At 53.3% G+C, this 26,598-nt stretch overlaps 1 protein-coding gene, 1 long non-coding RNA gene and 1 pseudogene across 4 annotated transcripts in view; 2 read left to right on the top strand and 1 right to left on the bottom strand.

Moving 5' to 3' along the window:
* Nucleotides 1–25,680, top strand: part of CREB3L1 (cAMP responsive element binding protein 3 like 1) — a 35,242-nt gene extending 9,562 nt beyond the window's left edge. Inside the window, exons 2-13 of one of the 2 annotated variants that reach the window (XM_090262063.1) lie at nucleotides 11,244–11,472; nucleotides 13,505–13,588; nucleotides 14,331–14,515; nucleotides 16,914–16,992; nucleotides 17,935–18,092; nucleotides 18,788–18,937; nucleotides 19,090–19,148; nucleotides 19,334–19,402; nucleotides 21,304–21,403; nucleotides 22,331–22,457; nucleotides 24,515–24,782; nucleotides 24,934–25,680. In XM_090262063.1, the coding sequence (XP_090118189.1) occupies nucleotides 11,244–11,472; nucleotides 13,505–13,588; nucleotides 14,331–14,515; nucleotides 16,914–16,992; nucleotides 17,935–18,092; nucleotides 18,788–18,937; nucleotides 19,090–19,148; nucleotides 19,334–19,402; nucleotides 21,304–21,403; nucleotides 22,331–22,457; nucleotides 24,515–24,782; nucleotides 24,934–24,970 (1,545 nt within the window). In that variant the 3' untranslated portion in view covers nucleotides 24,971–25,680. The remainder of the gene's footprint in view (nucleotides 1–11,243; nucleotides 11,473–13,504; nucleotides 13,589–14,330; nucleotides 14,516–16,913; nucleotides 16,993–17,934; nucleotides 18,093–18,787; nucleotides 18,938–19,089; nucleotides 19,149–19,333; nucleotides 19,403–21,303; nucleotides 21,404–22,330; nucleotides 22,458–24,514; nucleotides 24,783–24,933) is intronic. The other variant, XM_090262070.1, reaches the window with a different exon arrangement.
* LOC150017907 (uncharacterized) lies at nucleotides 1,302–4,913 on the bottom strand. Of its 2 annotated transcripts, XR_016509177.1 has the most exons (3): nucleotides 4,770–4,913; nucleotides 2,334–2,428; nucleotides 1,302–1,977 (listed from the first exon to the last, which is right to left on the bottom strand). It is a non-coding gene; the product is annotated as an uncharacterized LOC150017907 (long non-coding RNA). The 2 variants fall into 2 exon arrangements; XR_016509176.1 differs by lacking the exon at nucleotides 2,334–2,428.
* LOC150017906 (ADP-ribosylation factor-like protein 2 pseudogene) lies at nucleotides 8,753–9,543 on the top strand (annotated as a pseudogene).
* Nucleotides 25,681–26,598: the final 918 nt, after the last annotated feature.

The following is a 26,598-nucleotide window of genomic DNA, read 5'->3' as shown; positions in this document are numbered from 1 at the left end:
CTATAGTTCAGGATCCTCCATTATCAGGCAAAGCATGTTCCTATTGGTCCCAGGGGAATAGAAGGATCTGAGCCCTCCTGAGCCCAGCCCAGCCTGGCACCTCACCTCCCTGGCCCTCCCACCCATCAGCTGGGACAAGATGCCCAGAGTCCCTCTCATCATCCTCCCAGAGAGGAAGCCCAGCCCTGTCCTCTGCCACCCGCAAGCCTTCACCTCTTTCTCTCCCAGGGCTGCATGCAAATCAGTTCCACATTTGGGATCTGGCATATACTATCTGCTCAGAACTTACCCCTCCCAGTTAGCTCAGGCTCTCTTCTCCCTCCACCCCACATGGTCAGCCCATGGGGTCTACAGGAAGAGAAGGGATCTTGCCTTCAGTGACCCCCTCAGCAGTTTGAGAGGAAGCTGGGCTGCAGACCTGAGGCCCTCCCAGGGAGAGATCAAAGAGGAAGGATAGAAAGGGAAGGGGGTGAGGCAAAGGCAGAGCTTGAGCAGCACATGAGGGGATGAGGGGCTGGGGGTGGTGAGGGAAGGAGCGAGGTAGTTCCCAGCTCAGCACATTCCTGAGACATCTGGACGGGCTGGAAGGGCCCCAGTTGGCCTGCATGGCTGTGGCTCCAGCCTCTCTGCTCCGTGATGTCAGGACCCGGCCTTCCCCGCTCCTCTCTGAGTCCCACTGGCCTGGAGTCCACCTTGCAGCTGAGTGCTGGGGTCTCCTCTCAAGACCCCTCACCCTCAGTGAGCAAAAAAGAGGTCGCTGGGGCAGTGGAAGAAACGCCTTCCCCAGAGGAGGGTCTGGACTGGTGGTAGGAGGCAGACCCAGGAGATCCAAGGGTTTGCCCATGCAACTGACTCAAGGAGATTCCTCCTTCAGGCTGATGCTAGTCTCCTCCCTTCTCCATTGAAGAGAGATGGAGACAAAGGAAAGATTCTGGAAATGGCTGCTTACCTTGAGCTCTGTGATCCTGAGCACGTCCCCTCCCTTCCTCGGCTCTCAGTTTCCCTCTATAATAATAGCAGCTATGTTTAATGAGAGCCTCCTACGTGGCCTGCATTGTATAAAGCTCTTTACAAATGTTATTTCATCCTCACAGCAACTTGGTGAGATAGATAGAATTACCCCTATTTTATAGCTGAGATTGAGGCTCAGAGAGTTTAAGTAACTTGCCCCAGGCTATAGAGTAAATTGCAGAGCGAGGATTAGGACCAGATCTGTCTGCTTCCCTTGCTCATAACCACTGAACTACGTTGCCTCTGCAAATAAGAGGTGGAACTAATGATGCCAGGCTTTCTTTCAGCTCTAAATTTGTAATGATTTATTTTGGCTGTAGTGGGGCTCTTCAAGAAGGACAGGGGAGGCATTAGTCACACAGTGGGTGGGGGAATGAGGGCATCTGGCTGTGAAGCATCCCTTGGAGCCCCAGAGAGGTCCAGACCCCAGGAGCTGAAGCCGCAACCTGATACCCAGCCTGATCCCCAGCCGAGCCCAGGGGTCCCACACCTTTCCTGAAGGAAGGGAGTAAATAAGGAGAGAGAATGCAGCTTCTTCCAAAAATAAAACCCGAGGACAAGTCAGACAGGCCAGGACGCTGAGGAAGCCAAAGGCTGAATGCTGAACGCACTGAGGAGAGGGAAGAGGCCAAGGGAATTCCAGCCAGAGCTGGGTGGCAGGTTCCAGCTAAGGAGGGCCTTCCAGCTGGCCAGAGGCTGGGAGAGCATCTCAGCCGGTTGGCGACTGGGCTGTTTGTACTGCTTGGCCTTGCCTAAGCCTGGGGCAGCTCCTCCAGTGCTGAGTAGGGGGCTGTGGTCCCCAGATACCTGGTCTGGCTGGAGCTTAAGAACAAAAAGGCCTTGAAGAGGAACAATCCAATAGGGAGGAGTTGAGGGAAGAAGCCCAGGCGCATGGAAACTCTGCCTGGAGCAAGGAGTAAGCTGGCATCAGAGCGGAATTCAAGGCAGTCATTCCTGGAGGCTCAGCTGCAAAAAAACAAAAAAACAAAAAACTTCAGTCCCTCAGCTCACTGGCACATTCCTTCATTCACCCACTGATTCAGTAGTCACTCAGCAAACATCTAAGCATCTACCATGTGCTGGGCCCAATGCTAGGTTTTGGAGGTATGAATGAGCTTTGGACACAGCAAGACATAGAGGCAACCTGGCTGGATCATTTCAAGCTACATTAAGAAACTGGAAAACTATCCTAAGGGCAGAAGGGACTCATCAATGGATACTGAGCAGGGGAATCCCACAGTCATATTTATGTTGAAGGACCCTCTTGACTGCAAGGTGGAGAATGCTCTTGAGACAGATCAGAGTTCAGACTTTAGACCTACCTTCACAAATGGGATAGTCGCACCACTAGTTAGAAAGCCTTTTGTGGTCATCTCTATATCCACAGGGTTGGGCACTCAGTAGTACTCAGTAAGTACTGAACAAATGCATAAGTGATAAGCTAACAGATGTTATTAGATGCCCTTATTCTTTAGCAGCCCCCAGTGCCAGCCCTGGCACCTAGCTCCAGTGTCCTGAGCTGTCCCGCAGGGATCCCCTGGCCCCTGCCTATGGACCAACATCTCCAGCAGCCAGACCATGGGCTGCTGGGCCCTTAGTGGTGCCAGTCACAGCTAATCCCAGCCCTGGGCGGCGGCATTCACTGCCATCGCTTCCTCCTGCCCAGACAGTACCTGGCACCCACCCCAGGGTTGGGCCACAGCACATGGGCTGCCTGGGCAGAAGATGTCAGGGTCTGGCCAGGAACCTGCAGGCCAGATCTCCTCTTTCCTGAGGGATCCATGTCCTGGCCAAAGAAGGGTTACCAATGGCAGGAGGGGAAACTGGAGGGACAGACACAGACCTGGGGGCTAGAGAGAATGCATACCCTCCTCAGGCCCCTGCTCTGCACAGAAGCAGCCTCTGGGGAGTGCCAGCTTGCCCTTTCCTTTGTCCCCTCCTTTCTCCAGTACACATGCAAAGGAAGCCTCACCCCATATTGCCCCCTTCTCCAGCCCCAGCCCTCAATTTCCCAGCCCCAGGCGAGCCTGGGACTCCTAAATCTCCCTTGTGGGGGTCACATGACTCAGTCAGCTCAGGCGCGTGGCTTGGCGCAGTCAGCATTTAGTTCTGTGGTCGTGTGAGATTTTGCATGTGTTCATGTGAGGGTGTGCATGACTACATCTGTGACTTTGGGGTGGCTGCCCATGTATGCACATATGGGAGTCTGTCTGATCACATCTGAGGATTGTGTCCTAGTTAGGTCTGTTCGTGTCAGCCTATGTGAGCCCACGAGTCTATGCGCAATAACCCTGTGCCAGGCTGTACATTGAACTGTCTAAATGGGCCCATGGGTGTAGATCTTCCGCTGGGTAGTTCCTGTGTAAACGGGAACCTCACAGCGCATGTCTCTATAGCATGTATACAGGAGTGCATGTGTGCACAAGCACACACACCAGGATTTCTGCTCAGTTGGACTTGGGCTCTGTGGCAACTAGTCCAGCAAGGGGAAAATATGAAACCTCAGCAGCTGCCTGCCCTGGGCCTGCGGGGAATGGGGGAATGAGTGAGGCTGGAGGTTGGAACAATGCACCCCCCGTAACGCGCCCCCCACCACCACACCCTGCCAGGAAGACTCAGGGAGGGGCTGGTTCCTGGGACCTGGAGAACTGGCTCCATCCCTTCCTCGTCCCCAGAGGCGCCAGGACAGAGAAAAAGAGCCCGCTTTCTGAGGGTTATCTGCCACCCCACGTCCCCGCCACCTCTGCCTCAATAGGAGCACAGATTTTCACGGACGGGAAACGGTGGCCTGGAGAGAAGACACAACCTGCCCTCTAGGGTTCCTGCGTCCAAGTCCAGGGCCCTTTCCCCTTCACGGGACAGCCTTCAAGGCCGGCTCTGCAAAGGCGACCCCAATGCCTGGATGGTGATGCCTAAGGACAGGGAGAGCCTGTGTGACAACTGGGTACCCAGGGGCCCGCGCCCCTTTGCTAAGCCCCTCTTTGCTCTCTCTCTGGGCACAGCAGTGACTCATTCTGGTGGCCCTTCAACTTGAAATGGGGACAATTTTCTAGTGACCACGAGGCACGTAACTGCCCAGGAATGTATGGGTCAGTGTGCGTATGGGGGGTGGGGAGGGGGGCCCAGCCTGCGGGGAAGGGAAAGCTGTCAGACGTTCCTCCCATCTCTCCCCAGCGCTCACTCTGTCAGAAGGAATGTCCGGGCTCGGGATCCCCACCCCCCCACCCCCTGCTCCTCATCCCACAGCTCAGCCTGGACCCACTCCGGTCTCCGCCCTCTTTTTCCCCCACGCACAGACTGAATCATCCTGGGTCAGGGAGGGGGCATCGACCAGAAATGGGGTGCATGCTTCGAGGGGCATGAGAGGAAGGGGGCGCTCCCAGGCCCTCAGGCGGAGGCCCTTCTCCCACGCCCCCTCCGTTTTTCCCTCCCTCTGCATTGACCCAACGGAGGAATGAGGGGAGGGAGCTGAGAGCGGCTTCAGACGGTCCTACAGCCGGCCCGGGAATGTCCCCCTCCTCCTATCAGGGGCCGCGACGCGGCTGCCCAGTCCCTGCGCCCATGGTAGGATTATTCCAGGAGGGGCGGAAGGAACTGAGCTGGAAAAGCTGCGAAGGGACTTAAAAATTGGGGCCTGGCCTCCGCCTCACGCTGGGAATGTCTGAGGAGACTCCCTCTCCACTTCCCCTGCCCGCGGGGCAGGGTGGAGACCCCGCTACTCAGACGAGTCTTAGACGCAGTGCAACCGCCAGGCCCACCTGGAGGCTCGCGGGGGTCGTTGCTGCCTCCGCCCCGGGTGCAGAAAAGGACTCCAGGCGCGCGACCCAGTACACCGGGCCCTTCGCTCACACCCGCCGAGCCCAGGACCCTCCTCCGCGCAAGCCCTGCCCGCCTCCTGCCCCTAGCCGCCGCCGCTACTGCCGCTGCGGCCTTCTCGCAGCTTCTTCCCATTGGCCAGGAGCTCCACGGATTCCACCAATGAGCAGGCTGGGTTCCCGCGCGGGGCGGCCCCAACCACGTGGTGTTAACCTCCAGCTGGCAGGCGCGCAGGGCTGGTAGGATCCCCGCCCTTCTGTAAATTTAAAGGGCCAGCTTGAGGTGGGAGGGAGGCTGCCACCAAGGGGAGGGGTGCGCGCAGGAGAGCCCGGGACCGTTCCTCCAAAGGAGAGGAACCGGCGCTGGTTGCGCCTGGCAGCCGGGAAAGAGCTTTTGTTGGCACGACTGTAGGAAAAAGTCTTTAACGAGGAGGGAAACGAGTCCTAATACAGTATTTCCTTCTCTGGCTTCCCACCTCCCGTTGCCTGGAAAGGCTCCTCTATAGAACGCTCATCCCCGGGTAGAACCCTATGCCTCTAAGGACGACGACCCACGACCCCCTGCTGTTTATAGATTCCTTCCCTCTACCCTCAATTATTTCCATCGGATAGTCTGAAGCCTAAACTTTATGTGTGTAAACTGGAAGGAGAGCTGGAGGTAGGGGGTTGCCGGACAAGAGGCGCTGCTGGAGCTCAGGAATCTCCAGAGTGAGCTTGCAGCGTTGGGGGGGAGGGTAGGGACACAGGAAGACGTGAGGGGACAACAAGAAGGTGCCCCACATCCTGTCATCCCCAGAACTACGAAGAAGCCCTCCTCCAACATCACCATTTCTCTGTGGGGCCCTGGGTAGGTGGCTTTCCCTCTCTGAATCTCTAGTTTCCTCGTTCGCAAATGGGGAAGGAGGGCGTGAACCATGAGCTTCCTCAGGTCCCTTCTGCCTCCAACTTAATGATATAAACCAACCGTAACTGAGCTCCAGGCACCAGATAGAAGTGCGGTTACACAGTTCTCTAAAGGGGGTCGCTCTGACATGATCCCATGAGCAGGAGGTGGGCCTGGGGCTGATGGGACATGCCCATTGTTGCCACCCAGGGTGGGTCCAGCACACAAGGAAGCCCTGGGCTACGCCTGGATTTTTCTGAGTGTCCTCCACCCCCACCCTGCCTGCCCCTTGGCCGCCCTCCCCTTCTACTGGGCTCACACTTTTTGGAAGCTGCATCCCGCTGGGCCTTGGCTGCTGTTTCCAGCAGGTGAGGTGGGGGCTGCTCACAAAAGGGGACCAACTGAGCTCCCTCAGCAGGTTGCAATGGGCAGGCACCCCAGAAAGGGTCTCCGTGAAGGACCCAACTCATCTGCCTGGAGCCAAGGCCTTCAGGATGGGACCCCAGCCTGGACTAGAGGAAGCATGTTCCTCTCCTGGACCTCACGGACAGGCTTGGCAAACCCTTATCGCCTGAGAAACAGCTGCTGGAGAAATACCTTAGCCACTGACTCACTGCGCTGTCCTGTCTTCATAACCCCTTCCCATTGGCTCCCTGACAGAGAGAGACAGAGAGAAGGAGAATGAGAATGAGCAAAGCGACCCCAGCTGGTCTGACCCAGACTCTACAGAGCATGTGGCTAGCACAGCCCCGCCTGTCCCTGGCTGGATGGTTGGGACCTGTTAATGGCCTTCATCTGAGATCACAGGTATTTTGAGAGGCTTATTCAGCTGAGGCCTCTGACCGCCTGGTACTGCCTCCCCCAGGCATCGATGGACAATGGACATACTGATGGCATTGCACTCTGGGGTTCAAAGGCCTTGTCCCTCCAGCAGGTGAACAAGAGAAGGACCCTGCCTCAGGGAGTTTACAGTCTGGCAAACAGGCAGTTCTGAAATAGGGGACTGTGCAGCCATTGGGGAAGGGCTGGACAAGGAGGAGTTGTGCACAGTTCCCAGTTCCACTTGACTCCCCAGGCCTCAGTTTCCCTGTCTGTCCAATGCAGATATGCAACTTCCTTATCTCATTTGGTGATTGTGACAATTGAGTAAAATGATGCATATGAAGGCACAACAAAATGTAGGATAATGATGATAAGTTCTGGCAAACTGGGAAGAGGAGAGAATACCGGAATCAGTAGGGTTTCTGATCTCATTTTGTCCTGGATTCTCTGATCACACTTTGTTTGGGGGGAAAACCCAAACCACCTTCCCCATGGGCTCCAAGCTCAGTTCACTTCAGGTTTAGAGTTAGCCTTTTCATAATAATAATGGCTAACAATTATCGAGCACTCACTATATGCTCAGCACTGTTCTAAGTGTTACACGTGTTTACTGTGTATATGTATATGTATGTTATGTGTATACATATGTTATATGCATTTACTCATTTTATCCTCATAATCCTTTGAGGTGAGTATTAAGCATCTAACAAATGAGGTAGGAACTATTATTCCCCCTGACAGATGAGGAAACGGGAAGCACAGAGAAGTGAATTCACTTAGTGAGCACTGGAGCTAAGAGTCAAAGAGAAGTCTATCTGACGGCATAGCTTTTGCTCGTCCCCTGCTCCCTACAGACAGGTACTCGTGTGGCTTTGAACCTTATCCTCAGATAGGGCTTTTCTGTTCATTTCTCTGGGTTGGGACAGGCTCTGTGTAGTCCTAGCTAGAAAGAGCTGACAACTCCAGACCTCAGACTAATCCCCAAGAAGCCATTTCTTAACCACTCACTTGGTGGGACCCCAGACCCAGAAGCAAAGCCCTCACCATCTCTACCAACCCACCAGCAAATTCATTGAGTCACTAAATAATGAATAAACAACAATAACATTTCCTTACATATTTGTAATTCTTTAGAGAGAAAAAAATAAGCCTACCATGTACCAGGTAGCATTTGTTGAGCAGTTACCATGTGCCAGGGCTGCTCTAAGTTCTTTACATGTGAAGTTGACCCTTGAGCAATGCAGGCATTAGGAGAGCCACCCCTATGCAGTTGAAAAATCTGCATATGCCCTAGCTGGGTGGCCCAGTTGGTAGAGCATTGTCCTGTGCATGAGAAGGTTGTAGGTTTATTTCCTAGTCAGGGCACATACACAGGTTGTGGGTTCATCCCTGGTTTCTCTCTCACATTGATGTTTCTTTCTTGCTCCCTTTCTCTCTCTCTCTAAAATCAATAAAACAGTCAGAGAAAGACAAATACCATATGGTGTCACTCATATGTGGAATCTAATGAACAAACTGAACTAACAAGGAAAATGGGGACAGACTCATAAGTGGAGAGCAGATGATAGCTTGTGGGTGAGGAGGAGAGGGGGTGGAAGGACTGAGCAAAAAGGAAAAAGGACTCATGGATATGGGCAACAATGTGGTGATTGCTGGGGGAAGAGGGTGTAAGGGGACTAAGTGCTAATGGGAAAAAATACAATAAAGATTAAATCAAAACTGTGGTACATTTACATAATGGAATACTATGCAGCAGAAAGAAAGAAGGAACTCCTGCCATTTGCGACAACATGGATGGAACTAGAGAGAATTATGCTTAGAGAAATAAGCCAGACAATGAAGGAAAAATACCATATGATATCACCTGATACAGGAGACTAATGAACAACACAAACAAATGAACAAAACTGAACAAGGAACAGAATAACAGTTATCGGGGGGAGGGGGAGGGAGAGAAGTGGGGTAAGTAGGGAAAGGGTTTAGTAAAAGAACTAGTATAAATAACCCATAGACACGGACAATGGGGTGGGGACAATGGTGAGGGAGAAGTGGTGGGCTGGGGGGGAACAATAGGGGGAAAATGGAACAACTATAATAGAAAAACAATTTAAAAATTTAAATTTAAATTTTAAAAAAGATTAAATAAAAACATAAATAAATAAGACATATCTTCAAGTGAGAATTGGAGGAAAAAAAAAAAAGAGCCTGGGATTAGGAAGAAATGGCAGCTGGTAGGGGCCTATGGGAACCATGGGGCCTTCTGACCACGCTGAAGAAGATGAAGCAGAAGGAACGGAGCTGCGACTGCTCATGCTCAGCCTAGACAATGCTGGCAAAGCAACTATCCTCAAGACGTTCCATGGGGAAGTCATCGACATCATCTCCCTGATGCTGGGCTTCAACATCAAGACCCTGGAGCACCGGGGATTCCAGCTGAACGTCTGGGATGTTGGCGGCCACAAGTCGCTGTGGTCCCCCCGGCGGAACTACTCTGAGAGCACCGAGGGCCTCCTCAGGGTGGGGGACAGCGCAGACCGCCTGCACTTGCAGGACTGCCAGTGGGAGCTCCAGAGCCTGTTGGAACCACCGTACTCATCTTTGCTAACAGGCGGGACCTGCCTGGAGCACTGTCTTCTAGCGCCACTCGCAAGGCCCCTGGAGCTGGACTCCATCGGCAGCCACCACCGGTGCATCCAGGGCTGCAGCGCCGGCACCTGGGACAACCTGGGGCATCGACTGGCTCCGGGATGACATTCCAGCAGCATCTTCACAGCTGACCGAGCAGCTTCAGATGCCCTCACCTCTCATTTTGGTCCCCCTCCCAGGCTATCACCAAGCACCACCCATGGGGGCATGGGAATCAGCCAGCGCAACCAACACTCCTCGTCCCCCTCCGTAATCTGCTGCGGCTGCCCACTGCTGCTCCATGGCCAGCCTGGCTCCCGTGGCAGGCGGAGGGCTGCCCTGGGTGTCACCCAGGCTCCTGACCCGGCCCACCTGCAGCTGCCATAGCAAGAGGGGAGGGCTGGGGATGGGAGCGGGCTGTCTCTGCCACTATGGAGGCTGTGGGCCTCATCCTTTGCTCAGCTGTGAGAATAAACTGTTTCTGTCCTGAAAAAATAAATAAAGAGAGAAAAAGAAGAGAAAATCCACATATAACTTTTGATTTCCCCAACACTTAACTACTAATAGCCTAGTGTTGACCAGAAACCTTACTGGTAATATAAACAGTCAATTAACACATATTTTGTAGGTTATATGTATTGTATACTGTATTCTTACAATAAAATAAGCTAGAGAAAAGAAAATGTTATTAAGAAGAGAAAATATATTTACAGTATGATTATTAATACCATAAGTTTGCATCTTCTGTTCACAAGATGAAAAAAATCTATATATGGTGCACCCGTGCAGTCGGAACCCATGTTGTTCAAGGGTCAATTGTATTAACTTGTTTAATCCTAGCAGAGAAGAACTATTATCATCCCCACTGTACAAAGGAAGAAATGAAACAGAGAGAGGTTAATCAACTCTCCCAGGATCATAGAGACCAATATTTTTCAGGCTTTTTTGTTTCTAAGAAATATATTTTACATCATTGTCAAGGACAAACACATATACATAACTGAGATAAAAATTTACGCTAGGTATTTAACTTTTCTATGTCCTGTGCACTCCAATATTTTCTACTCTAGTTCATTTGATATATATATTCTTGTCATGACCTATTAAATTGATTTTACAACTCATTAACGAGTCAACACCCACAGCTTGAACAGTACTGAGTCGTAGCTAGAAGTCTCAAAGCCAAGACTCGAACCCAAGTAATATGGCTCCAGAGACTAATCTCTTGGAATAAAGAATGGCTTAGAAGAGGGAGACAGCAAAGGAGTTAGAGAATCATGTACTTTACAGAGTGGTCCCCCTCAACTGTTTCAAGTACCCACCTGGCTGCATACATATTCATCACAATATCATTAACTATATGTATTCCCTACATCTCTGTGGCTAATCTGCAACTACCAATTTGTGCTGCTTAATTCCTTCACCTTTTTCACCCAGACGCCTCAACCCTCCACCCCTCAGAAAGCTGTCAGTTTGTTCTTTGTGTCTGTGGGTCTGTTTCTATTTTGTTTGTTTGATTTTGTTCATTAGGTTCCACCTATAACTGAAATCATATGGTATTTGTCTTTCTCTGACTGGCTTATTTCACTTAGCATAATACCCTCTAGGTTCATCCATGCTGTCACAAAGACATAGTTGTTCTTTTAATTAGTCCTCCCACAAAGGAAGTAGAGTGGACTGAGGGAGAGAGAGAGACTCAGGCCATCTAAGTGATGCGACCAAAGTCACGGAGCCAGAACTGAAGCCCTGTGTTCATCCTGTCTCCCGGTCCAGGGAGCCTTCCACACCATCCACAGCTTACCCTTGGGGTTAATGACATGAAGCTGGAGATATCAGTGAAGGTGGTGGTGGTCCCGTGATGACCGTGCTGCTGGTATTAATAGAAATGATACTAGTAGGTACAGGCGATGTGGATACTGGGAGGTTCGTGGTGCTGCTGGAGGTATCCACGGTGGCGGGAAGAGTGACAGGGAGGTTCCAGGGACAGTGGTGGGTGGTGGTGACAGGGCTGGAGACACTACCACAGTAGCATCTTCACCCCCTTCCCAAGCTAAGCTTCCCGCCCCCCTCACCTCCTCTTTCCCTAGCACTTCCCTGAGCACCTGGACCACTTTGCGGAGAACATGGAGGACTTCTCCAACGACCTATTCAGCAGTTTCTTTGATGACCCGGTGCTGGATGAGAAGAGCCCTCTACTGGACATGGAACTGGACTCCCCCACACCAGGCATCCAGGCTGAGCACAGCTACTCCCTGAGTGGTGACTCAGCGCCTCAGAGTCCCCTGGTACCCATCAAGATGGAGGACACCACCCAAGGTAAGGAAGGGTGAAAGGGCCCAGGGACGGCACAGGCCCAGAAGGCCCAGGAGCACGGGAAACTACTGAGGGATGGGAGCAGGGGCACCGGAGGCTGAGACTTCCAGAGGCCCCCAGAGGAGCCACCCGCAGACACCTGTCAGCAACGCTGCTTCCTGCCTTTTTGTTCTGACCCATGTGGGCACTTCTCAAGAGTCTGTTGCTCACTTTGGTCAGTGGTGTGCAAAGGGTGGTCCCCAGACCAGCAGCCTCCCCTGGGAACTTGTGAGAAATGCAAATTCTCAGGTGCCACCCAGACCTGCTAGATCAGAAACCCCATGGGTAGAGCTCAGGCTGCCAGGTGGTTCTGAAGCACCCTTGGGTCTCAGAACCACGGACTTAGAGGAAACAGTGAGGGGGATTAAACGATAGATGTGGACAACTTACCAAGACACCTCCTCCTACTGTGATGTCCTCTGAGATGCCACCTGGGAGACACCCCTGCACCTACTTTTATGACTGAAGGCAGGGTTCTCTAAAGCTCCCCTCTCCCCCGAACTGCCTTGATTACAAGCAAAGGGCCCTCTGAGTCTTTTCTCTCAGGTCATCAACAGTGCAGAACTCGAGACTCTGCCCCACCTAGAAATGGTCCCTGTGGGCATTTCCTCAGACAGGCGACCCGGCCCCGTCGAACTTGGCTGGGTGGTCATGGACACGTCTCCTAGCCTCTGTGAGCCTCTGTTCCTTCACCTACACGTGGGCACAGCAATAAACATTCCTATAGCACTCTCTAGTTTACAAAGTGCTTCCCAGCTCACTGCCTCATTTGCTTCTCACAACTCATAGGTGACATAGGAATCCCTTTTATCATAATCCCCATTTGACTGATGAGGAAAATGAGACGTTAGAAAAGCTGAGTTGTTTAGGTCACACACACAGTAAGATAACAGTAGGGACTTGGAAGCAAGCAAAGCCCCTTTTTCTGAACCTCACACGGGTGCCGCCGCCGCCTTCACCGTCCTCAAGGGGGCAGCAGGGGGCGCTGGGTTTGGAACCACACAGGCTTTGGTGTGTGTCCTGATGCACACACCAGCTTCTGGGTGATCTTGGTCAAGTTTCTTATCCTCCCCAGGCTTCTGTTTCCTCGGTTATAAAATGAAGATAACATGTGGCTTGAGAATTCCGGACAGGGTTAAAGATGCATAAAGTATCCTGCTCAGCGCTCAGCATGTAATATCAATAATTAGTGGCTATTTTCATAGTGCCTATAAAAGTCCTATTAATACTGTAGTGGTTCTTATTCCTCTTTCTCCTCAGAGGACAATGGCATTCAGTGAGTTTCTTAATATTCTCATCCATTAAATGGGGGAAAAAGCAGTGCCTGCCCCATAGGATTTTTGGAAGGAATAAGCGAGTTCACACGCGTGTCAAGGGCTTAGAGCTGTGCTCAGTGCACAAAGTGAGAGCTGCTTCGAGAGTCTTAGAGATTCCCCAGGCCTTTGCACCCCACTCCCAAACCCTACCCCTCAGGGCAGGGGCACCTCTTGGGGTTTTAAATGGCCTCAGGGCTTGTGGTTGCTGAGGTCTCAGCTTCCGTTCCTGCCTTGGCCTCAGCGAAGAGCTGAGGTCGCCTCAATGCAGCCTCAGGCACAACTGGGGGAAGGGCAGGGTGTGGGGTGGCCTCCCTCTCCCCCGTGGGTTCTCCGTCCATCCCCACATTTCCAGCCCAGCAACTCCTTGGACACCCCCAATCTATTTTTAGAGTAATTTGTTTGTGGGCCCTTTGCAGGGGGCAGCTTCCCGGAGGCCAGCAGGCTGGCCCTGTAATTTGGGAAGATTGTGGGTGTTCCTGGAGCCCAAGGGCAGCCTGTGGCCCAGAGCTGGGGCACTCAGGCTCCCAACAGGGTGGGGCCTGGCCTCAGAGGTGGGATAGGCAGCCATTGACCCCTTTCCTCGCCCACAGTGGGTCCCGAAGGCCAGAGTCCCCTACAGCTCTTCCCTTACAAGCTGGCTCCCCAGACCCCTGCCTTACCAGTGCTTCTCTGGCTTTCAGGTGCTGGGGCCACGATGAGCTGGGGTGGAGGACTGTGGGCACCCAGCAGGAAAAGGGGTGATGTCTGCCAGCCCCGTGGCCCAGGTGAGGCCAGGAGGTGGATGCTAGATAGGGAGAACTGAGCATCACCCATCGCCCCCACCCCCCATCCCCATGCCCCAGTACCCAGGTCCTGTGGCTTCTTCCTCCTGTCTCCAGTGTGCTCCATCCTCTCCATCCCCACGCCCCTGCCTGTGCTCAGGCCTAGTCTTCTCTCTCTAGCTGGACGACTTCAACAGTTCTCCTGCCTCTATCTCTCCTGCCTGCTCCAGTCTAGTCCCCACACAGGGGCAGAGTGATGGTTTTTAACGTTACAAATCTGAGCACACTGAGAACTCTTCAGTGCCACCTCATTACCTTTAGGACAAAGTCACAGCTCAGCACGCAGGCTGTGCCACACCTGCTGGCCTCTCCGACCCTATTTCCTTCCCATGCCAACTGCACTAAAATGATTATGACTCTCACTAGGTGCCCAACACCTAGCACAGTGCTCAGCAAATGTTTACTGAATAACAATAATTATATTGAACAATTGCTACTGTTTATTGAAGATTTACTTCTTAACAAGTACTTTTATGGATGAGACGCTAAGGCTCAGAGAGGTTAAACAGCTTGTGTAAGGTCACACAGCCCATCAGAAGGCACCCAGGTCTGTTGTCCAAGCCCGGTCTATAAGCTGCTGAGTGAAGAAGATGCCCCCACTTCTTCTGGCTCCCAGGAGATAGGAGTGGGGCTGAGCCCTGTACTCCATAAGTCCCCTGAACCTGGGTCCTGCCTCCTCCCCCAGATGTGGAACATGGAGCCTGGGTGCTGGGACACAAACTGTGCTCCGTCATGGTGAAGCGGGAGCAGAGCCCGGAGCTTCCTGTGGACCCTCTGGCCGCCTCCTCAGCCATGGCTGCCGCTGCCGCCATGGCCACCACCCCACTGCTGGGCCTCAGCCCCCTCTCCAGGCTGCCTGTCCCCCACCAGGTGAGCCTGGGGATTGTTTTATGAGGGCTAAGGGTGGGGGGTAGGGGTGTTGGGTCTCTGTGAGAAGAAGTGTCCAAAGCCCTGTGCGGCTTGGGGCTCCTTAAACAGAGAGGAATGTGACCCTGAGGACTGAGGGTTGGAGCTCCCAGTCTGGGCTCCTGCCTCCCCTTGGGCTGCCCCTGCACCACCTAGAATGTGCACAAACCACAGAGCCCTCACAGCAAGCTGGCGCCCTCACTGTACGTGGAAAGGGCTTACAGGGACACAGGCAGAGCTGGGCATCAGGGGCCACGTCCAGAGTCCCAGAGATGGAGATTGCCCAGGCCACTTAACTTTCTCAAAACGTCAGCATTTTTTAAAAATGAAAAAGACCAAAATGGAAATATAAAATATTTCAGTTGTTTGCATTTATGAGATTAATATTTTTAACCCACACTCTCATGCCACCTCCACATGAGATAAATATAACAGTATTCAGCCCTGGATGGTGTGGCTCAGTGGATTGAGTGTCGGCCCTACAAATCAAAAGGTCACCGGTTCGATTCCCAGTCAGGGCATATGCCTGGGTTGCGGGTCAGGTCCCTGACTGGGGTTGTATGAGAGGCAACTGATCAATGTATCTATCCTCTTGTACATTGATGTTTCTCTCCCTCTTTTTCTCCCTCCTTTCCCTTCCCTCTAAAAATAAATTTTTATAAAAGAACAGCATTCAGCTATAGATCCAAGTCAATGTCTAAAGACCCTCCTGAGAATGTGAGGCCCAGAGCACAGGCCCCTAGGAGACGCCCTGCCAGGCTCTCAAGTGAGCTCTGGGCACAAGGCAGCCACTCCCTCTTGCTCAGCCTCCTTCTCTATGAAATGGGAGCATGAGCTACATCTACGGAGCTTCTGTGCCTGAGTCTACAATACAAGGATTATCCTAAATCCCTACTCTGGATTGGGCTGGCCCTGCCCCCTGCTGGCCATATGGCTCACCTGATTACAGTGTGGCTGCAGGCAGGTACACCTGTCAGTGGGCCCCTCCCAACCCCTCCCAACCCCTCCCAATCCTACCACTGTCCCCAAGGATCAAGGTTGGCTGCAGATGAGACCAGACCCAAAACAGGCCCGGCAATGCCTCAGGCCTTGCCAAAGCAGGAAGGAAAGTCAGGACGGCAGCAGCAGCCAGGGTTTTCCAGGTTGAATACATGCCTCAGAGAGGAAACTGAGGCTCAAGGTGTTAAGCAGTTTGCCCCAAATCATATAGTCAGAAACAATGGAGCTGTCCCCGAGGCTCAGCCACCAGGCTCCAAAGCCCACACCTCACTCCATGGAGGCTGCCACACCCCAGTGGGGGCACAGGAGCCGGGAGTTGGTGTGGTCGGTCAGTCGTGAGCTGTATGACCCCCATGCATGCCATCGCCCTTCTGCATCGCAGTCCCCTCATGTCATTTGAGCGCTGAGCTGGGATATAGACCAGGGAACCTCCAGGTCCCTGCCAACTTAAACTGTCTGATTCTTACTTATCCGCCTCAATTTGGACTTCCTTGTCCCACCCGCAATGTCATGACCTCTCTCTACTGGCCGCAGACCCCAAGGGGAGAGACGGCTCTGAAACCCACCACCCAACACAGTGTCTTCCTCAAAGAGATCACTTATATGCATGTTGGCAGGAAGCCACACATGTTCCTGAAGTCCTTTCTGGAACAGCAAGTTGGAATATAAAGAAATAGAAATGCATGTTTGTTTAAAGTGTAAATCGAATTCTGTCAGTCCCTTGCTTAAAACCCATTAGGGGCTCCTCACTGCTCCAAACACCTTTGCCTGGATTTCCCTCCCACCCAATCCTCCAGTCTTGTTTCCTAAACTTCCATCCCAACACCATCCCTACATTCTGGACACCCTGAATCCTTGCAGTTTCCAGGTCCAGCCATGCTGTCTGGCCTCTGTGCCTGTGCAGATGCTTTTCCCTCTGCTTGAAATGCCTTTCCTCTCACCCACCACCTGCCCTGCCTTTTATCTGTGATACTCCTGTGTATCTCTCAGGACTTATTTCAAACTTCTACTGCTCAGAGAGCGTTCTCAGCCACCAGCCAGTTAATGCTTCCTTCATCTGTGCTATTGTTACCATTCACTGAACAGCTACCATGTGCCAGACATTGCCTCTCGTTCTCATGGCAACCCACATGCCAATGCCGACGTGCCCTCCACAGTCGGTGCAGGGTCAGTGTCTACCAAGAAGAGGGCACTGGCCTCTGAGCTACACCATTCTCTTCTCTTAGGTCTGACAAGGCTTCTCCAAGCACAGGAACTTGCCTCTGCTTCCTCTGGGGCAGCCTCAGGGAAGGAGACGGGGTGGACTCAGTGGTGGGGACAGCTGCAGGGGCAGCTGATGGAGCTGGACCTGTCTCTTCCTCAGGCCCCGGGCGAGATGACTCAGCTGCCAGTGATCAAAGCAGAGCCCCAGGAGATGAACCAGTTCCTCAAAGTGACACCAGGTGAGTGTGTCCAGAGGAGGACTCTTTTCCTCTGCAGTCTTAGGCAGACAGCATCCCTATTGCCTTGGTCCAGCACACCCAACTCCCTTGACAACCCCGCCTTGACCCAGAACATCCTCTCCTCCCTGCCTTGCCCACCCTTCCCGCCTCCAGTCCCCTTCTTATCTGATCTGTCATCACTGTTATCAACACCTGCTCACCCTCTTTGCTAATCCCCCATCATTCACTAACTGAAGTTCACTCTGTTGCCATTCACTCATCTACCCATCTGTCCATCTGTCCATACATCTATCCAACCATCCATAAGTCTGAGCATTCTGTGCTGCCCTGGGGGCCCTCCCTGCAGCTAAGTCCTGCCCAGGCTTCCTTCTGACCGCCTGCAGAGTGTCAGATTTCCTGGTCCTGTGGCCGCAAAGTGGCACCACAGGGGTGGGGCTGGTCTGCTGAAAGCCCGGTGCCTGACATCAGAAATGGAAGCGCTGGGGTAGTTACGGCTAAATATTTTGGGGTGGAGGGAAGGAAGGGACAGAGAATGCTGCTTACCCAGCCTGATCCCCAGGGGTCTGGGTGTGGGCAGGCTCCAGGCACCTCCTGGGGTTGCCCAGATGGAGGCTCAAAGACCCTGGACCCTGTTGAAGTCAGGGATGGAGGAAGGCCTCCAAGAATCCACTCTCCATGGTATCTACCCACACCAAGGGTCAGGCTGAAAAGAGCTAACCCTCTGGTGTCAGAGATGAGGTGGCACCCAGGAAGCAGCTTCTGGGATGTCAGCTCCCATCTTCCTGACACCACAGAGGAGCTTTTGATGCCACAGCTACTCAAGGCCCCAACCATCTTGACCACAACATCAGGGCTGGCATAGGCCCATGCTCTGCTGAACTCAAAGGTCCCAGCCGAGCTGGAATGCGACGCTGCTAACCTGGCTTCCCCTACTCTCCCCAGAGGACCTGGTGCAGATGCCTCCGACACCCCCCAGCAGCCATGGAAGTGACAGCGATGGCTCCCAGAGTCCCCGCTCTCTGCCTCCCTCCAGCCCTGTCCGGCCCATGGCCCGCTCCTCCACGGCCATCTCCACCTCTCCCCTCCTCACAGCCCCTCATGTAAGCATCTGGGGATGGGTCTGGGGAAAATAACTGAGTAAATCCACTCGAGCACACAATCAGTGGGGAAGGATCTGGGGAGCCCCAGGCCTGATTCCCATCCCCATCAGCATTCAGACAGGTGCCTGCCTGGCAGATGGCAGTGAGAATCTTTTAATCCTGCATCGCGTTGAACAGAAGATAGGTAGAGAGTGCCCAAGAGGCCTGCCAAACCCACACTGTTGCAGAGCCAGGACTAGAACTTGACCTTCCTGGTCTCCCGGGGCGGTGGTCAAGCTGCCTCCCAGGAGCACTGCTTGGGGAGCAGTGCCCAGGAGGTCCAGAGTCCCCAGGAAACTGGAGGTAGGCCCTGTGCCCTGGGATGGGTGTGGACCTTCCCGGTCAAGACTGTAGGGATATGAGGGGTGCCATTTAGGGGCCCTGAATAAGGGGGTTTTGAGGCTATGAATTTCAGGGTGAGATCTAGGAAGCCCCCAACAATGTACCAAGTGCCTAATATGCTGGGCTCCCAGCACCATCCTAAGTACTTGCTACATGCTATTGGATTTAATTCAGATCTACCCCTTTTTCAGATGAGGAAACTGAGGCTCGGAGAGTTGAGTGCTTTGCCCAGGTCACACAGAGGATAAATGGCAGAGTTTGAATTTGAACCCAAGGCTGTCTGGTTCCTAACCATCATGTCCTGTTTCACACAGAAATTACAAGGGACTTCAGGGCCACTGCTCCTGACGGAGGAGGAGAAGCGCACCCTGATTGCTGAGGGCTACCCCATCCCCACGAAACTCCCCCTTACCAAAGCTGAGGAGAAGGCCTTGAAGAGAGTTCGCAGGAAAATAAAGAACAAGGTAAAGCAAGAGCTAGATCCCAGCCTTGCCCTGGGGCTGCCTTGGTGGGTGGGGGCCTTTGATCCCCTAGTGATGCCAGTCCTGAAACTGGGGGACCCCAGAAGTGGATCTATGGCCATGGTAACCCCTGTTTGGTGGGCTTCCCCCTCTAGATCTCGGCCCAGGAGAGCCGCCGTAAGAAGAAGGAATACGTGGAGTGTCTAGAAAAAAAGTAAGGGTCCTGCATGGGGTGGGTGGCCTAGACCCTACTCCCCAGTCTGTCCTGCTCTCCCCAGTCCTCTCTCTCTGGATCCCAGGGGCAGGGGACACAGGGGTGGGATGCCGGTGGGCAGGACTGAGGGGGCAGCAGCAAATCTGGGGGCTGCCCCTGAGCCTGTGCCTCCTTGGCCCCCACAGGGTGGAGACATTTACATCAGAGAACAATGAACTGTGGAAGAAGGTAGAGACCTTGGAGAACGCCAACAGGTGGGTGCTGCCCCCTGCCCTCTGCAGCAGGTGCCTGGCTCTGGCATGGCTCTGGGAGGCAGGAGAGAGGTGGGGAACTGAGTTCAGAATGAACCCAGAAACAAGAACCCTGCAGCCCAGGACTCCCCTTCTTTCTCCATACATAGCTCTGTACAGAGCTGGTACAGAGCAGTGGTTCTCAAAGTATGGTCCTGAGACCACAGCAGCAGCCTCCCCTGGGAGCTTGTTAGAAATGATTATTTCCAGGCCTCTCGCCAGGGATACTGAGGCAGGAACTCCTGCTTTAATTAGCCCTCCAGGTTATTCTGATGCAGCCTAGAGCTAGAACCACCAGTATAGATGCTTGCCACTCAAAGCGAGCTTCTCAGACAAACAACATCAGTACCACTAGGGGCTTCTAAGAAATCTCAGGACTCTCCCCAGACTTAACTGAATCACAATCTGCATTTCAACAAGATCCTTGGGTGAGTCACATGCACAAGTAAGTTTGAGAGACAATAGTGTAGGCACCATGTTGGCATGAAGTAGCTACATAAAATCACAGCTCTTTATTTGTGTCCCGCTCTGCCATTTTAGTGACTGGGCCCAGCTTCTTTGTCTAAATGGAGACCATAGGATTCTTGTCAAGATTTGATGAGACAGTGCAACTAATGGGCCCAGCACTGTGCTTGGCATTTAAAAATGCTCAATTCGTGTTAGTTTTTCTTTTTTCGTTGTTGTTATTCTGATTTTTTTAAAGTGAAGACTAGCATCTATTTTTATTTTTTATTTATTTTGAGAGAGAGAGGAAGTGGGGAGAGAAACATCGATGTGTCATTGCCTCTTGCACACCCACAACTAGGAACCTGGCCAGCAACCCAGGCATGTGCCCTGACTGGGAATTGAACCGGCAACCTTTAGGTTTGCAAGCCGGTGCTCAGTCCACTGAGCCACACCAACCAGGGCTTATTCTGAATTCTTGATACTGCCCAGCCATGAGTCCACAGTAGGTTTTTAATGATCATTTGCTAGGATTAATTAAAATAAATAGACAACAGCTGGTATGTAGCAGGTGCCCAAGAGAAGGCTTTTTCCTTCTCTCCTGCCTTCTCCCTCACCTTCTCCAGTGGGATCCAGCTACTCCCCTGGTTGACCTGGGGAATGTACCCGTCTCAGAGAAGGGGAGCTGGGAACTCTCACTCCTCACCCCTCTACCTCTGGCCCAGATGCCTCTCTAGCCCCAAATCCGGCCAAGCCCTTGGAGCTATTTCGCCACCTGCTGTGCATTGTGGGAACTGCAGCCCCCTCCGCCAGGGTGGGCGGAGGAAAGAGATGATTAAACGTTTCTTCAGGCATGGGCTGAGTACCTCCTGAGTGTACCTGGAGGAGTCCACGCCCGGTGGGACCCAGTCCTTACTCAGGGATCCCACAGTTAGCTGAGGAGACTGATAAGGAAAGCCATAAACAAATGAAGTGCTACAGGTGCTGTGATAAATGCAAAAACAGCAATAAAATTAGCAAAAATTCTAGCTGCGATTCACTATGTACCAGACAGCTGCCAGATATGTCTTTCTCTGCTCAGGCTGCTGTGGATGCAAAAGAGGAAGGTCAATTTAGCTGTGGCTGATGTGGGGTAAGAAAAAGGTGACCACAGCCCAACCTCCAATTCGGCCAGGAGCATCACAGAGCATGCCTGAGCTCCCATAGAGTGACCCCCCCATCCACCATGAGGCAGGCCCAGGGTTCAGAGCTATACACCACAGAGGAGCCGAGAGGGAGGTGACTTTATCTGTCTTGATTCAAATGGGCACCTGGTGTGGAAGCCAAGTCTGGAGCCAGCCCAGAGGCTTCCCCAGAGAGCTCCAGGAGGCAAAGATGCCTGCTGGGTCAGAGCCTGCCAATGACCACTGTGCCCTCCTCAGGACCCTGCTCCAGCAGCTGCAGAAACTCCAGACTCTGGTCACCAACAAGATCTCCAGACCTTATAAGATGGCCGCCACCCAGACTGGGACCTGCCTCATGGTAGGTGATGCTCCCTCATTCAGCGCTGCAGGAGGACACATCTTTCCCAGGCTGGCTTTCTGGGGCGGTGGGCAGACCTTTGAAGGATTGGCAATGTTTTGGGCAATGCCTCTGAGGTACCCCATCCTAGTGCCTAGTGGTCTGGCTCCAGCAGACCCGGGCCTCTTTAACCAAGGTCATGGAACCTTCTAGAACATGGCCTTCCCTGACCAGTTCTCACACAGTGTGCTGTGTAGGGACTCACATGAATCCAGCTAGAGGATGGCAGGGCAAGTCTTTTGAGGAGGCAGCTTCTGCATTTTGTGGAGTGAAGGGCTCGGGGAGACACAGGGAAGAATGGACTTGGTTCTTTCTGGAATGAATGGTGGAAAGAAGGCCGAGCAAATCTGTGAAAAGACAAAAGAATGCACAGGGTGTGGCTCAGGCCTCTGCTAGCCCCTCTTCCACCGTCTCCTGGAAATGTCCAGCCTGTGCTGCCTGGTGGCAGAGCCGCGTGTGGGCAGGGGTTAACTAGGGCCTTGGGACTCTTACTTAGCTCCTCTTGCGGAGAGAGAATCTCATGTGGTGCTGTGTCCCCGCCCCCCGGCTTGCCCCAGCCCCAATCCCCACCTCCACCGACCCCTTTCTCCCTTACCTGATGCCTCCCCCCTGTAGCTGAGAACCTGCATTGGCCACTTCTTTCTTTTTCCCAGCACTGCCTGCAGTGGCCCCCTGCAGTGGGTTGAGATGGTGTGAGCAGCCTCCTCCGCCTTCTCCAGAGAGGGCCGGATGCCCCACATCTAGTGGGTGGTTGGCTCTGGGAGCTGCTTTCTTACAAAAATACTGAGCCTTTTGCACCCATCAGTTCCGAGGGAAAAGGCTTGGAGAAGGCCAGGGTCGCAGCCCCTCCCTGCCCGGCTCTGATCACCAGTCTCTCTCCGCTACCAGGTGGCAGCCTTGTGCTTCGTGCTGGTGCTGGGCTCCCTCGTGCCCTGCCTCCCTGAGTTCTCCTCTGGCTCCCAGACTGTGAAGGAAGACCCCGTGGCCACTGACAGCGTCTATGCAGCCAGTCAGAGTGAGTACCCTGAGCCCGGCTGCCCGCCCCCAGCCCCAAGTTCTGGGCAGAAGCCAGACACAAGGGAGGAGCCAGGTTTTGGGGTGACATCATCTCATTCTACCTCCTCGTCTTGCAGTGGGGAAACTGAGGCTTAGAAAGGGTGTATGATTTGTCCCGTTTTAGTTGTGAAATTGGGACTACAGAGCAGACTCCCTGATTTCCAGCCTGCCCAGAAGTGACCGGGGAGGTCAGTTCAGGGGATAACAGGCGCGTTCCTACCTTAGCCCCCAGGTGTTATGGTGCCAGTGGTCATGGGGTTCTGCTAGGCACCATCTGTATTTCACAACTGGGATAGCAAACGAGTTTCAGCTCAAGGGTCAGTTCCAACAGGCTGCCTGCAGCACTGTGCTGGGAAGGACTCTGAGGCACCCTCGGGGTGAACAGGACGGAGGGCCAGGGTCCACTGGTGATGTCTGCCATGGGCAGCAGAGAGGCAGTGGTGGTGTGGGCTCAGATATTTCCCCTCCCACGGGGGATTGGGAGGTACAGTGGTTAAGAGCATGCACTTCAGAGTCCGTCATACCTGCCTCTGCCGCTTGCTAACTGCGCGGCCTTGGGCATGTGCCTTAAGCTCTTTGAGCTTTCATCTCTCTGTCTGGACATGAGAGGTACAGTTCCACGCTTACTGAGCACGGTTACTGTAAGGATTAAATGACGTGGTGTACATAGTTCAACACGTGGGTGGCAAGGGGAGACCTAGTCTAGGGCGCAGCAAGAATACGTAGTACGGTTTTGCAGAGGCAGAAGATACTGCAGGTGGACCTACAGAGGAACTTCCCAACGATGCTTCATTGTCTGGCAGGGCAGGAGGAAGAAGAAACAGATAGATGGGCAGAGAGCTAGGAGATGGGGAGCATGAGTTTCCAGGAGGAGAGCTATTGCAGGGAGGATGAGCTAGGCCTGCAGGGCCTTGAGGGGTGGAAGCGGTTGGCCGGTTGGTCAGCTGGCCGAGGGGATTGTTAGGGGAAGAGGAAGTGGTGGCAGGGAGTGAGAACCACTCCCTGGACACATGCAGCCGGGGCCCGACAAGAGAACAGGACAGTGACTAAGGGGATGCAAGGTCTTGAGAACCATGCGTGGTTTTCCCAAGGCCAGGGAGGCCCGTGTGTATTTGGCGTGGAGGAAGACTGAGCAGAGGAAGAAATAGAAGTTGGGGGCAGAGGTGTCAGTGTTGATAAATGAAGCCAGAGTCCGAGGAGGCCAGAGGAGGAGCGAGCCCCTCCGGTGAACGCAGTGGTTGTAGACCTAGTGTCTGGACAACTGGGGTAGGAGGTGCTTCTGGAGCAGGCTGGCCTCCAGAGCTGGTGCGGGCAGGGTTCCAGGGGGCGCCCTTCACACAGGCCAGGGTTGTGAGAGCCTGAAGGGTGGGGATGGGTCTTGGGGGGTTCGCCTCTCACCTTCAGCCTGAATGAGTGTGACGCAACATTCTTGATAGCCTGGGACCGCAGTGACCTGTTCTGTGAAACAGGGCTAAAATTATCTGGTTCCTGAGTTTCTGGGAGATGTCAATTTCGATATAGGCCAAAGGGCTTTGCACAATGCCTGGGTTTTCTTTCCCTTCATTGCCCTGAAGGGCACTCTAGGGCCTAGAATGGAGAAGAGATTTATCCAAGGTCTCACAGAAATTAAGTGGTAGGAGTAGGATTCAAACCCAGCTCTCAGATGCCCCAGCCCAGTAGGTATCCTCTGCTTAGAAAGATATACTTTCTCTGGGTGCTCACTAAGCACAGTTTCAATCACTTCCTCTATATTATCTCATTTAAACCTCAGATCTACATGAAGTTGGTCCTAGTATCCCTGTTTTACAGGTGAACCAACTGAAGCTCAGAAATGTTAAAGCAAAGGCATGACCCCTCCCCCCCCGAAGCCACACAGCTCAGCATTGTTAGAGCTGGAATTGAAATCCAGGCATTTAATAATCCAGGGCTCATGTCTGGAACTACTAGGGCATGAATGTGGCTGGGACGGGGAGGGAGCCTCTTGGCACCCAGGCTTACCCCAAACTCCCTCTCCAGTGCCCTCCCGAAGCCTCCTGTTCTACGATGAGGGGATAGGCTCTTGGGAGGATGGCCACAGTGCCCTGCTGCCTGTGGAGCCCCCAGATGGCTGGGAAATCAAGCCCGGGGGGCCAGCGGAGCAGCGACCCCAAGACCACCTACAGCATGACCACCTGGACAGCACCCATGAGACCACCAAGTACCTGAGCGAAGCCTGGCCAAAGGACATCAGTGGAAACGGAACCGGCCCCAACTTCTCCCACCCCAAAGGGTGGCTCCACGAGAGGTGGGTGCGTGGGCCCTCCCTTCCTGCGGTCCCAGGTTCTACCTGCCCTCTGCCCACCCCTGGTCCCATGTCAGCCACACCTTCCCTCCCATGTCCAGGTAAGAAGGTCCTCATTGGATAGAGTCACCTCTGATTTTTCTTCTCTCTGCAGGGATCTGGGCCCAAACACCACCATCAAGCTCTCCTAGGCCATGCTGAGACCCAGGACACAGGACGTACCCCCTGGCACCCCTGAAGAGGGATTGTGTTACTCACTAACCCGGATCCGGCTTGTGCCCCTGCCCCCTGGAGTCCCATCCCAGGAGAAAGGGTTCCACTTCTCCCCAGCCCTTCTTTGCCCCAGATCTTGACCAGGGCCTCTCCTCTCCCCCCTCATTTGGACTATTCCCTTAGGCCAACCACTCCAATCTCACCCTCCTTCCCACAACCATCTGTCCTTCTCAGATAAACCACTCACTGGGCTACCCTCCTCCTTTCTCATATCGACCAACACGACCACTGCCCTCCCTGCCCCCTGCTCCCCATACACACACACAAACATACATGTCAACAGGCCGACACACACAGACACTCCCCTCACCCCCCACTGTACAGAGACCAAGAACAGAAATTGTTTGTAAATAATGAACCTTATTTTTTATTATTGCCAATCCCCTAAGATATTGTATTTTACAAGTCTCCTTCCTACCTTTGCCCCTCCCTCATTTTATATTTTATGAAGTTAGTGCGGGCTTTGCTCTTCCCTGGCCAGGGAAAGTGGGTCCCACCACCTGGCCTCCCCCTGCCACTGCCCAAGCCGCTGGGCCTTTTCAATTGCCAAATTGCTTCATCCATCCGCTCAGCATATGCTTGAAGAAGGCAAAAGTTAAAAAAAAAAAAAAAAAAGATTCAGCATCAATTCCTGACTTTGTGTCTTTCCTCATGGCGGGGAGGGGTAGGTGGGACTGAGGAATGCAGGGTTGAGAAGGTAAGTTTATTTTAGATTCTGATGAGGTTGACTAGGGTGTGGGGTGTTGGGAAGGTGTTTCTACTGGGTTCCCTCTTCCAGCCTGATGCAGAATGCAAGGCAGGTGGTTCAAGGATTCTGTGGCAATTGCCCCACCCCCAATGGCCAGCTACCTCCTGCTGCTGAGTACAGAAGCAGAGAGGCATACCAGCCACCGAGCTGGCCTTTAGGGATGGAAGTTACAAGTATGGAGTGCCTACTGGGGGGCCAGGCCCTGTGCTATACACTCTACGTGCAGTTCCCCGGGGCCGGGGGGCAGGGGCTCCCCTAAAACCTGCCAGGTTCTTCATTCTTGTATCCTTTGCCTCAGCAGGATTAAAGGCGCAGACTTCCAAGTAAGAAAAGCTGCATTTGCTTCCTGGAGCCTGCTCACTGTGTGTGTTAGGCACAGTTCTAATGAGGCCTCCAAGATTCCTGCCCCTGGCATACACCCTTTTTAATCCCCTCCCCTAGAGTATGGAGGGGACCTGTGACTGCAAGGAATGTCCTTCCCATGATTAGATGATCTCTTATGGCAAAAGTAAAGAGATTTTGTAGATTAAGATCCCAAATCACCTGGTTTTAAGTTCATCTAAAGGGAGGTCCTTCTGGGTGGGCCTGACTCAATCAGATGAAAGCCATTAAAAGAATGACTGGGCTGTTGTAGAAGAGTCTCCTGCTGGCCCCATGCTATGGGCTCTGTGAAGACAGGCCACCTCTGGGACCTGGGGTCCTCAGTGCTACAGTGACAAGGCCCTGAATTCTGCCAACACCTGAACAAGTCTGCAAGAGGACCCCAGGTGCAGATGAGAACCCAGCCCAGCCAACAGC

This window comes from Furipterus horrens, unplaced genomic scaffold (assembly GCF_987537825.1).
Source record: "Furipterus horrens unplaced genomic scaffold, mFurHor1.1.pri manual_scaffold_2, whole genome shotgun sequence".
Taxonomy (NCBI): Eukaryota; Metazoa; Chordata; class Mammalia; order Chiroptera; family Furipteridae; genus Furipterus; species Furipterus horrens.
This window is presented reverse-complemented; position numbering and strand designations above follow the sequence as displayed.